Genomic DNA, 14,848 nt, shown 5'->3' with positions numbered 1-14,848 from the left:
AATGATAGGTCCTTTTCTCCAAGTCATTTCACAAACCATTATCACCAGTCATCATTGACAACAGTTTTTTTGTTAGGAGTTAGTCCTATTTGAAATATAGTTTTTTTCTTACTGCACGAAGATAATAAAATATTTCCGGTTGATATTGCAGCAACAATAGGAATAAGGACTATTCAAAAAATTAAAAATCAATAAAACTACTTTTTACTGATCTAAATGCTGATTAGTTTCATCATCTTTCAACTCAGCACATCAAAAAGCCATAAAGATTTACCACCTTACAAATCAAAACTAACCGTCACTGCTTTATTTATTCACGTTACGACTACCTTTGCGGCCTGGCATGGCCAATCGCGTAAGGCGTGCGACTCGTAATCCGCGGGTTCGCGCCCGCGTCGCGCTAAACATGCTCGCCCTCCCAGCCGTGGGGGTGTATAATGTGACGGTTAATCCCACTATTCATTGGTAAAAGAGTAGCTCAAGAGTTGGCGGTGGGTGGTGATGACTAGCTGCCTTCCCTCTAGTCTTACACTGCTAAATTAGGGACGGCGAGCACAGATAGCCCTCGAGTAGCTTTGTGCGAAATTCCAAAACAAACGACTACCTTTTCTTTATTACACAAATAAACATAAAAACACATCACATCATAAAAATTATTACTACTGTTGTTTTTGTATTTTTGTAGTTTCATGCAATGGAAGTTTCTTCAACATTATATTAAAAACTAAGAAAAACAAAATATTACATATAATAATCCTTACCATTTTGCATTGATGTTCTGGCTACTTTTTCACTTTGCTAAAAAACTATGTTTGAAACAATATACAATATATAACAGCCCTAATCATTGTTGCTATAGTCTCTGATGTTATAGTACTTTTTTTTTCGTTATATTAACACGTAATGCATACCTTTATAGTGTAAATTTGTTTTCAGTCCTACAGGACTATTTTTTAAACCAATGAAAAGAATATTTTGTTTTTGCTTTTTGATTTGATTCTTTCATAACGTAGTGTAACTAAATACTGTGGCTTTGTGAACCTTCTGCAATTCTACAATATACTACCAATATTCTACAAAAAAATATATGAGATGATAAAGGAGGCAAACCCTATCGAAGTGTTCCCTGATGAGAATAAAACAAAAGGCAAAATCAACCAAATCAAATAATAAACATGAAAGAAACGCAAGCACCTAAAGTCCGAGCAAGTATTTCATTATTGATTTTGTACTTGTTGGAAGGTATTTCGTTATGGACTCTGTACTTCTTTGAAGGTGTTTCACTATGGATTCTGTACTAGTTGGAAGGTGTTTCATTATAGATTCTGTACTCGTTTGAAAGTGCTTAATTATGGTTTCTGTACATGTTTGAAGGTGTTTCACTGTTGATTTTGTACTTGTTAGAAGGTGTTTCATTAAGGATTCTGTATTTGTTGGAAAGTGTTTCATTATGGATTCTGTACCATTTTACTATGGATTCTGTACTTGTTTGATGGTGTTTCGTTATGGATTCTGTACTTGTTTGAAAATGTTTCACTGTACTTGTCTGAAGGTATTTGATTGTGGATTCTGAATTTATTGGAAGGTCAACATGAGTATTCATCCAAAAACAACAGAACAGCAAAAACAATGTCGTTTGTTTGCATTTATTTTCATGAGAGAAAGAAAGAAACAGCAAAAGAGCAAAAACGTAAAAGATAAACAGTTTGGAAGATGGTGCACTTTGTGAAAATGTAGCCAAAAATTGCAATTTTCAAACGATCATAAAATTTCAAGTATTTATACCTAAAAAGACTAAAGAATACCCTTGAAAATATTTGTTGCTGTTTTAATTTAGTACTACATGCCCTATTTCAGTGTTCAAATTCCGAAGTTAACGTTCCGCAGATATCGGCAGATATGAGGACATTTTGCCACCCCGAGGTGTTCATGACGTGTTGAAAGCTATAAACAACACCTTATAAAAACTAATCAGTGTTTCTTTATGAGTTACAGTAAAAGCCACTGTTTTCATCACAGTAAATTACATTTATAAGAAAAAACATATACTATATCGTAAAAAATCCTAACCATTATCACATTATGCAGTTGTATTACTGCCATTTTTTTTTCATTACATTAAAAAAAACTATACAAATATAACGTATTATAAAACAAAAACAACCTTAATTATTGCTTTATCCATTACGGTTATGGTCAGTTTTTATTTATTGTTCAATAAGTGTTCACTATATCCAGCCTCACGTAACAAATTTGACTCTTTTTTTTCTCTTGGCCTTATTGTAGTTTTTTATTTAAATTTTTATTTATGTAGTTATTTAAATGGAGTTTTTTTTTACTTCAAAACTGTTTCCGACTCTGATAATTAGAAATGCGATTAAGTGCATTGATATGATTGAAAAATATTTCCGAATTTCATTAAGTATTTGCGTGAATCATTTCAAGTTTCTTCAACTGACCAGGTAGTAAGTTTGATTATTATTCGACCACTCTTGAATATTCTGTACGCTATAGTTTTCGTATTAAAGTTGTAACCTACATAAAAGTCATATTTATTTCCCAACCTTACAGTAAGATATAACAGTCTTGAATCATGCTTATAAAAGCCAGATTGTTCAGGAAATTATTGTTATGTGTGGTGGACAAGATAGTGGAAAAGTTCAAGTACTGGAGCTTTCGATTAACATGTGACATGGAAAACACTTTCTAATTCAACTTTTGTATACTTTCTGCATTCGATGCTGATTTAAGGATTACGAAAACTTAAATATCAAATATTTGAAAAAATTACTATATATTTATTCTGTAATGGAATGATAAGTATATGGTATCTTGAAAAGTCAATTTCATAACTAGCTATAGTTTAAAGTTCTGGTCAACATGCATCCTCGTGTTTAACTAACATGATAATTATTAGAGTTTCTATGTTTAATTTAGTTATCCATGAATCATAAAATTTTAAATCTGTTGCATATATCTTATTATTCGTTTCGAATATACTGTTTCCACCATAAGAGAACAAATGTTTCATACAAACATTTATCATGAAAATCAAACATTATTCTAGTTATTCACATCTTTTGTGATTTATTTTCACTCTCCATAATTATAACTATATCTTTATATATTTATGTATTTTTAGAAAATTAATCTCATTAACTTTATTTTTCAACTTTCAATTTTCATTTTTATGTTTTTGGTTAAACAATAAAATTGTCGTCATGGTATGATGTTTGAATAATCTGGTTAAAAAGAACGTAAATAGTGAACAAGTAATAATATTTTAATGGCGCGTATGTATGTAAAATAAGTGGTTTTATTTTTGCTTTCAAGCACTGATTCATGAAGAAATAGTAATAATACTATTTATTAATTGTTTTTAGCTTTTCCTTCTACTCCTATAAAACTTCACATTATACTACTGACTTACGCAGGAGATGGTTCTTCATTTTTGGGAGACATAATTCAAAGTCATCCCGGCGTTTTCTATATGTTCGAGCCTATTCATTTTTTTGGAGAAGAAATACCGACGATGATAGAATTTCTCTCAGATATTTTCAGGTGCAAATTTAAGCGGTGGATTTCCTTTCTGGAATGGGCCAAACAGAATAAGAAGTTCAAAAACCTTGAAAGAAATTACCACTACTGGACAGCTTGTTCCACCAAGGAAAAGGATAAATGTTTTGACGTTAACTTCGTTACATCTTTCTGTAAAACCAGTTTAATAAAAGTCGTTAAAGTTATCAGGTTTTCATTAAACGAAGTAGAACACTTACTGGAGAAAAATAAAGACTTGAACTTAAAAATCATTCATATGGTACGTGACCCTCGCGGAATTATGAGGTCGCGTCTAATGGAAAGAAATATTATTTTGTGGTGTAAAAAAAAACTATGTTCTGACTCCAAATTCTTATGTAACCAAATTAGGGATGATCTCACTTATGCGTGTAAATTAAAAACAAAGTTTCCAGGAAAATACAAACTTCTACGATACGAAGACCTTGCCAAAAGACCTTTCGAAATAACTCAAGATATATTTCAGTTTTAAGGGAAAAACACACTTTCAGAGGAAGTTCTACAGTATCTAGCAACACATATTAATGGAATAAGGTTTCCAAATTCCCAGAAAAATTTACCTCGGGAATATACAACGATTAGGAACTCCTCTGCTTCTGAGACTTTACGGTTAAAAGAACTCCCTTTTAATGTCCTTTTAAAAGTTCAATCTGACTGTAAAGATGTTTTAAGTCATATGGATTATACTTACTTCAATTCTTCTTTTCAGTTAAAATCTACACTACCTTTTGGGAAAAAGTTCAATGAGAGTAATATATGTTAATGAAACGATTGCTGTGATACGTAAATTACTTTCGGTTTGATATAAACAAGGAAATTTCTAAAATTGTTGTTCTTGCAGATTATTTGTATTGTTAATATCTCACAGTGATATGACTAAAATTTGTTTTATTTTGCAACATTAACTACACCATTGATACTGAATACTCACTTCACACAATTTGTTTGTTTGTTGTTAGACTTACCAATGAGGCAGTAAGAAGGACAGTGTGTGCGTGCGTGTGGCCTATACTTTGATAGCAGCTTACAATGAGTAGTAATAAATAAATAAATAAATAAATAATATTTTATTACATTAAATTAAACACTGTTAGTTAACTCCCGTCCTGGTTTAAGTCTTCATAAAAGAAAGCAAGCAATCAATGGTTTCATTTGCTTTTGAGTGTAATGACGGTTGTTCTAAAATATTTTATAAATGTTTCGTTCTTTTACAACTTATTGCGAGAAAAACATCTGTTTTTTTTCAAAACGTCTATATAATAAGGACGAAGATTGTTATGATATTATGGTAGTGGGTTAGGTTTACCTAATAGTTAGTGTATATGGACTGTGAATCCGAAGATGCATGGTTTCCATCCGATTGCAAGATAAATTGTTTGTTATAAATTCTGTGAAATAGTAGGTGCGCTAAAACTGTGGCGATTAAACTCCAATTTTCGATTACACAAGAGTTGATGAAGATTGCTTTTAGCACTTTCTTCACTCAGGTTCATCAGTTTGAAATTAGAGACAGTTATGCACAGTCGGCATTTGTATAATTTTGCACAACAATTCCAAAATAAATCCAGCAGCGAAAATGGTGTAACAACAGTTTCATCCGTTGAACAAATCTTGGACTTTCACCTACCTCTACAGCTTTTATTAAATAGGTTTCACATTTTTCAAGCTCTAATCAGGACTTGTTTCAAAAAGACGAGTTTACACTTTTTAATTTCGTAACTTTTAAAACTTTTGAGTCATTGAACAATTTTTTTGTATTTTACTCAGATAGGAGAGTAAGGTCCCGTTCTTTAAGTTATAAATGATCTGTAGTGCTGCTATTTATTGACAGAGACAATATTTTCTGCAGTCTGTAACTAGAAGTAAAGATCCAACCCTTATCAGAGTTTAAAATTAAATGGAAATCTAACACAAAAGCAGCAAAACTAAAAAGTATGTCAAAATTGCAATGTGTTCATTGATTTTGTAATTAAATATCTTTTTACTGACCTTTAAAGTTTTAAGAGTTTTTGAACTATCCAACACTTGAGGAAAAGCTTGATTTCTCTCGGAATCCATGAAATCAAAGTAAACGATTCTTTCCAGATAACACAGATGAATAGGCATATTTTAAGAAGATGAATGCCATTTCAAAGGAAGAGAGAGCTCTAACTTCTCGATGCAAAAGCTAGAAAACTTCATGAAATTATTGTATAAGGTGTTCGAAATTCGTAATATGCAGTAAGATAGAAAAATTTATTAGTTTTATGATTGCTATTGTCTTAAAAAACTAGAAAGAAGCGTAAAGTGTGATTTAAGCATATTCCACATTCATAATGTTTGTAGAAATAATCTTAATGAGTTAACTATAGAAGGTTGAAATTCTTACGGGAGGATCAGTATTGGAAAAGTAACAACACTGAGATATTAATGTGTACACATTGTTATGAAAAATAATAATATTAAAATATGGACCAGTATCATGCTATAATTACAAACATATTACGCAATTATAAAATTTGAAAAAAACTTTGTTATTTCTACAAATAATTGGTAAGTATCCTTAAGATTGCAAACAAAAATTAGGGGATATCATGGTTATAAATTAATTCATATCTATTTTCAGACTCTATAAAAGAGCATTTCTTTCAGCTGTGTTTATATTTGATAACCATATGTTGCTCATAGATGTAATCATGTTTTAATAATTTTCTATTCCTACTCTCCTATCTTAGCTTACGAGTTTTCCATCAACTAAGCTAACTGCTAAGAAGGCATTTTATAAGAATTTAAACTGCCATATTCTTCCTCCTTTTCACAAACAAAGCTTGTCCTCAGATCTGATCCCAGAGTTACAAGATGACTATTAATTTTTACCGGTTTATCTTCTGGTAATTTAAATTTTTGTGTCTCTTTATACACTATTTGAGCTCGTGATCGCTCACACTATAAGCCAATGCTTTACCATCTGTGCAAAAATGATAAACCACTAGCAATTACTACTAAATTACGTATTTAACAGGGTCAAACATTATATAGTTGTTATGGTGCTAGATTGCGGAACCTCGAAAAAACATTGTCTCCATGATTTAGTGTCATGAATGCAGTATAAAATGGTGATGAAAAATTCCACTATTCAGTTATATAGACACAGTAGGTAGTGTTAACTAGTGCTCTCTCTTCGATCTGGGCCCGAAATGGTCAACTGTGTTAAGGCGTTTGACTCGTAATCCTAGGGTCGCGGGTTCGAATCCCGGTCGCACCAAACATACTCGCCTTTTCAGCCGTGGGAGCGTTATAATATGACGGTCAATCCCACTATTCGTTGGTAAAAGAGTAGCTCAAGAGTTGGCGGTGAGTGGTGATGACTAGCTGACTTCCCTCCAGTCTTACACTGCTAAATTAGGGACGGCTAGCACAGATAGCCCTAGAATATTGTACGAAATTAACAAACAAACAAACAAACCCTCTGGTCTATCATATGAAAATTAGAGATGACTAGTACTGATACCCTGTGTATAGATTTGTGTGTAATCCAACAAACAAACGTGTTAAAAACCCATACTAACAGAATATAAACCAGTTGATCAACTTATTGACTTAACGCACTTAACATTGTTTCCTGAAGAAAATAGTAAATTGTTACTACATACTGAAACACATAAGTTTGTTTATAGTTTTGCTAGACAAGGAAAATTAGTAAATCTTTTAATATTATGTTGTGCTAGAGAAATGGAATTTTGAATAGCCACATTTCTTACATAAAAATACATGCGGTTTATTTATTTTCTTAGGAACACTTACTTACGACCCACGTCTTTAGTTTTAACTAACTGTAATGATTTGTATAAAGTTTGGATTTGTTCCAGTCATCAGTTACTCATGAAGGTTTTACATTTATTTTTTGTACAAATCGATTACCTACTTCCCATCTTGTTCTAACATCGATATTTCCATTTTTAAACAGAAAAAATATTCACCAAAAATTGTTAATAAAATTTCATCTAAGTGAGAAAGGAAAGAACAATTAATTTTAGTTGCGGTATAGCGGCTGATGTTATGACTCTGAGTGTTGTTTTTTGTTTATACCGAGTGCAAACTTTTCATGCATAGCTTCGCCATCTCTTAACCGATTTGAAAACTAATTAACGTTGTGGATTAAAGAGGCCAATCCTTTTTATCAATATATTTGACAAGGCCTAATGTTTCATTGATCTGTTTACTCTAATCCTGCCTAAAATAATTTTAATTTGAGTGTAGGCTGGTAGAAATCCTGATAATTAATAAAATGTAATCAGGTATATATGATTCCCACGCTTGGCATTGCTAACGTACAAAAATATAGATAAAAAAAAAGGTCTCATAGATTAATTTGCTCTAACCCTACCTAAAAGAATGTCTAGTACGGTGACTATTGAGAGTTTTCTGTACTTATGTCTTTGTGGGCTGAATATAAAGAAATATCACACTTTAGTATACACGAAACATGATAACGTAGCTTATTTGAATCATTAAGTATATCAGAAGAATGTTAGCTGACTTCGCAAGGAAAATAATATTGAATTTTAAAAGTCCAATAAACCTAGTGAAAGTGTTCACAAGGCATTATAAGCTATACTATTTTCGACTTACAATACTTCTCACTAGATAACAAAAACATTCGTAAATTAAAATCTTTATATTGCTATTTGACTGTATGTTTTTGAGTAACCACCAGTTTGTGTGACATGATTTTTATATCTTTCAGAAACTAATTAGACACGGCAATAAATTAGGTTCATATGACAACTATGGTTGATTTTTATATTTTATATTAATTTGTGCAACATCCTTGGAGTGCTTACAATGCGGAAACGAGATAAAAGTATAGGGTATTAAGTATCTTAAAAATTATGTTTAACTAACAGAACAATAGATTAGAAGCTATTACTTTATTTTAGTTTTGAAATTAAAAAGTTATTATGTTTGAGAACTTTGTTATTGCAAAAGACAACACAGAAAATGAAACGTTTATACTTTTCGAGAAGACACTAACAGAATAATGAAATCTAAAAGCCTGACCTTTTAAAATCCCTAGTAAATCAATTCTACTGAAAATGTTATACTTATTACTAAAGCTGTATTAAAAAGCTATTATTGACTACCACAAATAATATTTGGTACTGTTTTTGTATCTACGAGAGGTTTATCTTCAAGAAACAGTAGAATCTAATTATTTAATTTTGTACCCTATTTTTGTTTTTACATATTGCCTTTCATGTATTCATTAAAGTAGTTATTTTTACTTTTTAACTTACATTTTAGTACAAGTTACACAGATCACTTTTACTTAAATATACACCTGCTAATGTGTTTGTAAAGTTCACACCTCTTATGCTATTTTCAGTCATGTCTGTCAGAAATATATACAGATCATTAGAATCTTTAAGAAACACTATCATTATATTTCAAATGGTTATAGAACGCTAAAATAACTAAATGGTTTATCATAAATGTGATGTCTTTAATTGGTGTCATCCAGAATAGCTAATGTATGATTGTGAACATGGAGTTACTGACTGAAGAAGCCAGAACACCCAAATTGGTAAAAGTGAACATGATGTAAACATTTAGAAATTTAACCTGATGTTATATTTTCCCTACACTAGATAACAATATGAGCTTGATTGTTTGTGCAAGAGTGAAATAGTGAAGAGCACAATTTACAAGACATTACAAAATAATACATAAGGTGTTACTCTATAAATGAGCATACAATTTTGATATTTACCCAACTGAGGAGTTACGTAATAGTGACCCACAATTTTTGTATGTATTGAAATCTTAAATCGACGATTAATGCTATATAAGTTAAGAAATGATTCAGTGAGTGATCAAATGAAGAAAATTTGTGAAAGAACAGTTTTTAAGTGTGGATAGACTTTCTTTTCAGGAAATGATTCGGTAAAAGGGCGAATGTAATTGCAAGTTGTTTTGAGAAACAGTTCAGCTGCAAAATAATAGGCAAACATTCTGTTTATATCTTTATTGTAAACAAAAAGACTCCTTGTAGATGTTTTGTTCATATCTTCATTATAAACAAAAGGAAGGACTTTATGTGGAGGTTCTGTCCATATGTTTATTGCAAAAAAATAAAGAAAAGATCCCTTATTGAAGTAAAGACATTAAACTAAACAGAGCTCAAATGTAAAACAGTACTAGCTGCCTATGATTTTTTTTTTTTTTTTTTGGATAATGGTAAAATTAACTTTCTTTGCTTTGGTGCCTAATTTCCCAGCAATGCCAGTCAGAGCTTATGAGAGAGCTGAATCATGGTGCTGAGAAAAGTTTTGTATTTTTACTTCAACAACTAATTTCTTATTATCATACACTGTTTCTCTTTTCACTTATTTTATCAGTTTATTTCAACACACCACACACACATATACATAATGATAAAACTGAAAATTTTTTTTCTTCAAAAGAAAAGAACATTAACTGAGTGCAATCTATAGACCCATTTTGCAATGAGAAAGAAAAAAGTGCCTGTATTAGAAACCTTCAAATTATTACTAATTTTAATGAAATTAATTTACAATTTGTATCATTTTATCAATGTTAAAATAATGCCTCACATAAATGGAATTATAAACATTTTATGACGTATATAAAACTGAACACAGATTATCGTTTGTAGCTATGGCAACATAACACGGTGGTTAACATCATTAAGTTAAGCGTAGTTTATTGCTTGTAACCATGGTACAACAATATAAAGTAAGTATTAAAATGTTTTTGGTGTAGTTAATTATAAGCTAAAAGATGATATGTATGAAGTAATCATGTATGTATGTGTATGTATGTGTATGTATACGTATGTATGTGTATGTATATGTATGTATGTTTATGTATATGTATGTGTGTATGTATGCATGTGTATGCATATGTATGTGTGTGCTTTAATGTTTATAGTTTTCTTTACAAAATTTAAAATAAAAAACGAGAGGCCTGTTCAGATTTCGATAAGATATTCGTTGAGGGTTAAATTAACTTGTTAGTTTATATTGTTGGTTAGAATAAGATTAATAAAACACAACAGTTGATTCACGTGCTTGACTCACACAATTTTTTTATATATTTTTATCATTTTACAATTTCTATTACCCACAAATATCCTTCTCCAACCCCTCTGACATTTATATTTCAAAATCTAAGTAAGTAACTTCTAATTTAATAGTTAGGTTTAGGTGGTTAGCATGTCAATATGTCAACGTGAGGGTCCAAGGTTTACAAATTGTAGACAAAAAGTTGATGATGGTACTATTATTGCTGCTATGCTTTTAATTTATCATTTCAAAATTATAAAAAGTTGATCCGTAGGTTCACTGTGTAATTTTTCGTGAACTTGCGAAATAAATGAGCAATCTAATAGTAAAAAAATGAAAGACAATGATGAAACTAGTTTCATAAGTAGCACAGATATGGAACTCTTCTGTCACACGAAGTGATTACCCTTAGTGTTTCAGAGCTCATTGTATTGCTATGTGGTTACCAATACGTTGTTATTGTATTAATAGGTTTTATTAGTATGAATGAGCTTTTTCAATCTTTTCAGAATTAATCTGGTAGATAATAGTACCAGTAATTTGTGAAAGCATATTAACGTCTTTATTCATTATAATTTTCTAAATTACAAGTCCAATTATCAAGTACTTGAAGTGTTATGTTTACTTAAAGTCACACATACTGAGTCTGTTTGTTGTTGAATTTCGTACAAAACTGTTTGTGAACGACCTGCGCTAGCTGTGCCTAAGTTGAAAGTAACAGACTAGAGAGAATGCAGATAGTTAACACTACTCACCTTTAAATATTGTGCTACTGTTCTATCAACAAATAGTGAGATTGAGTGTCGCATTATAGCGCCATCGAAACTGAAAGGACGACAATGTTCGTTGATAGCTTGTCGATTCCAGATTGCAAGTCGAGCGCTCAAACCATAAAACTATCGTATTGAGCCTTGACATAAATTTTCATTAAGAAGCTTTAGTTTGTAAATTAACAACGTAAAGCTTCTTTCCAAGAATTTGTTTTTGTAGTGCAAAATTAGAGAATAAGTTATCTGTTCGCTACAAGAAATCGAATCTAAGATTTTATTTAACATTGTAAGTCCATAAATTTTATAATGATCTAAAGTGTGCGTGGGGTGAACATCGATTAAATAAAAAAAAATGTCCTGTTATAATTCTGGAAATTTTTTATAACAATAATTTGCAGATTAACTGATTTCCATTTCCACCTCTTACTTCTATTGAGTTCCTCACAAGGCTGGTTGTGCATGTTGGTTGGAAGAATGAACAATACACACTACATTAGAAATAAACAAACAAACAAACATTTATTCAAAAAGTGTGCCCTTTAACGTCAAAGTTTTTCTTTTTTAATTAGCATTATTAATAATATTAATACATAAATTAAATGTTCTTTTATAAGTAATGTTTACCTGGTTATCTCTGACCAGTTCGATTTGCCACTAGAGTTCAAGATTAGCAGAAAATATATAAATATTTTAATCCTGTAACGAAACGTTTCTCTTTACAGTTGATTATGCATACTAGGCAATTTAAATAAGTAGTTTGAACTATGAGAAATAAGCTACATTATTTACAGTGAAGCTATTTCAGAATTTTCTTAGTAAACGATCTGCAAATTCTCTATTCAGTAGCTGAATGACTTGAATAAAAAACAACTATAAATGAAAACTCAACTTTCATTAATATATTAACAGTTTCTATCGATATATCATTATCGATTTATATGTAGGTTTTGAGCTTAAATTTAACATTGAACTACTAGTTTCCATTTGTAGGAACAGCGCCATCTGGCGACTACTTTAAATGACATATTCTAGTGTTGTGCATTTGACGCAAGGCGCTATCATACATGTATTTTTTTCCCTATTTTATTTATTCAACTATTAAATATACTCATCAGACAAAGTGTATTATTTTCACAGCCTTCTACTAACTTCTTTTCCCTCTGTCTCACACAGGCTTAATGAATAGTTGAATAATTTTGATGAATGTTTTCCAGATGAGTATTTCATGAGCCTCACTGGTTTAGGGGACGGGGGTCTCTGAGGGATATTATGCCTAAATTAAAGTTCCATGCATGACAAGTTTTACTGAAACCCATGAGGGTAACAGTTGTCTCTACTGGCTGCTTATTACCAGTTTGAGTATTTTTCTTTGTCGCCAGCTACGACAAACTTAATGACCTAACATAGATTATACTAGAGCTTTTAATATGCTTTAATTACGGATACTTAATAAATAATAAATATTTTTGAGTATATTCTATTTCTGGTAAACATCACAGAGCCAGACAAATACCACTTATGATTATGCATATCTGTAAAAAAAAAAAAAAAAATTGTAGATTAAAGAAAAGATTGTGTTCCCAAACACAGACTTACATGTACTATAGCAGAATTGTTCTTGTTGTGGTGATTTTAAAACATGTTTTGAGTCTTTTCATTTCAAATCGTTTACTTAAATACATTCTTGTCATTTATAAGTCACATTTTTATGAAGTGTTTGTATAAAATTCAACACTATTAACGTGTATGAACCAACACACTACTGTTATGTTTTGTTGACCCGCAAAGATTATTTTAATTTTCACTAGCCATTCAGACACAAAACTTGCGATTTAGTTGTCCAGTTTTAATACTTTTTTTTTTTATAGGGCGTGTGCGTGTGTTCAACATCGGTATAGAATTTGTATTAGATAAACATGTTCCTATATTTTTAATGAGGAATGAAGTTATTATTAATATTATATGTGTTTGCATATCTGGTACTTCTTGTTGCATTTCTAATATAAGTAAGTGTCCAAATTTTCTTATACGCTTAATAGAGTAAAATGATATCAGAGTTCCTAGGCGTAAAATGGCTACCCCTGACATGTGCTGCCATCTAGAGTAAACTATATGTAACTACTGTTTCTAAGACTGCTCATTTAACCAGCTGGCGAACAGGCGTGAATGTGAATGATTAAAGAACAATTTAAATTATTTTCTGAAGTGTTTATGTGAGACAAGCATTTCATATTTTTCATTATTGTAAAGTAGACTTTTTTTCAGAAAATTTCACTTTGTTGATTTTAAACATTGAGGAGATATAGACAACAGAATTTTCCATAGATACACAGTTGAAGTTTACTGATTTTTTTTAAAAAAAATTGCATGGTAATGAATGGGTTGAGATAAAACGCTCCCACCATCAGCTTTCTTAGAGCTGTCTTACCTTCTAAGAAATATAAACTTCCACCAAAAGGTTCAGCTGTAATGACGTCTCTGCCTCATGCAAGTAGTCATGTTTTTTGTATTATTATTCTTGATAAGTTTTGTTTGTTTGTTTGTTTTGAATTTTGCGCAAAGCTACACGAGGGTCATCTGAGCTAGCCTTCTTTAATTTAAAAGTGCAAGACTAGAGGAAAGGCAGCTAGTCATCACCATTCACCGCCAACTCTTGGGCTACTCTTTTACCATCGAATAGTAGGATTAACTGTCACATTATAACGCCCATACGGCTGAAAGGGCGAGAAAGTTTGGCGCGACGGGGATGCAAACCCGCGCCCCTTAGATTACGAGTCGCATGCCTTAACACGCTAGGCCATGCCTGTTCGTTTTTAAAACATTATGCTTTTTCATGACATTAATCTTAACTAGTGAAAACCGCATTGAAAGTCAAAATGGTCGTCTAGCCCAGTTATATAAAAATGTTGCATCAATTATTTATGGTACATTTTATGGTGATATGGTAAACGTTGATATATGACTGCATATTCAATATAATTAGGTGTTATGTTGATATAAGTGTTAGCATGTTTGCATATGCCTGGTAAATAAGGTTTCATTGACAGGATCAGATCGATATAATTTTGTTAAATAGGTTTTGATATATAATTCTCATTTGATAATCATTCGTTTATTCTTGTTGATAACTAGTCAGTAACAATACGTATGTCTGACATCAGCTGACTAAAAGTGTATTTTATACTTCAAATTTATACATACGACCGGTAACAGGTGTATTTATTATGTTTATGTATATACTGATACATAACTCTCATTATATTATTAATAGTGTTCATTGTTTCAACATGGTAAGTGTCGGTATAGATACCAATATGTTTATGTATACGTGGTAAGATTTGGTATATAAGTTTTAGTCTGATGAATATCAATATATCACTAGTATGATATAAATGTTTGTTTCTCTATTTTGTATTACTAAGTCTAGTCTTTGTACAA

General features: G+C 31.0%; 1 protein-coding gene across 1 annotated transcript; it reads left to right on the top strand.

Moving 5' to 3' along the window:
- Positions 1-1,092: 1,092 nt before the first annotated feature.
- LOC143232464 (carbohydrate sulfotransferase 1-like) lies at positions 1,093-4,163 on the top strand. Its single transcript, XM_076467952.1, has 2 exons — positions 1,093-1,147; positions 3,384-4,163. Exons 1-2 carry the CDS (start codon positions 1,093-1,095, stop codon positions 4,046-4,048), a joined length of 720 nt encoding a protein of 239 aa, XP_076324067.1. The 3' UTR covers positions 4,049-4,163.
- Positions 4,164-14,848: the final 10,685 nt, after the last annotated feature.

The sequence above is a fragment of the Tachypleus tridentatus genome, chromosome 1, assembly GCF_004210375.1.
Source record: "Tachypleus tridentatus isolate NWPU-2018 chromosome 1, ASM421037v1, whole genome shotgun sequence".
Lineage (NCBI taxonomy): Eukaryota > Metazoa > Arthropoda > Merostomata > Xiphosura > Limulidae > Tachypleus > Tachypleus tridentatus.
This window is presented reverse-complemented; position numbering and strand designations above follow the sequence as displayed.

Excerpts from the sequence above, each read along its gene's own strand:
- LOC143232464 (XM_076467952.1), top strand. The coding sequence starts at position 1,093 with ATGATAAAGGAGGCAAACCCTATCGAAGTGTTCCCTGATGAGAATAAA. Across the intron at positions 1,148-3,383 it reads TGATGAGAATAAAACAAAAG|CTTTTCCTTCTACTCCTATA; the intron begins GCAAAATCAACC and ends AATTGTTTTTAG.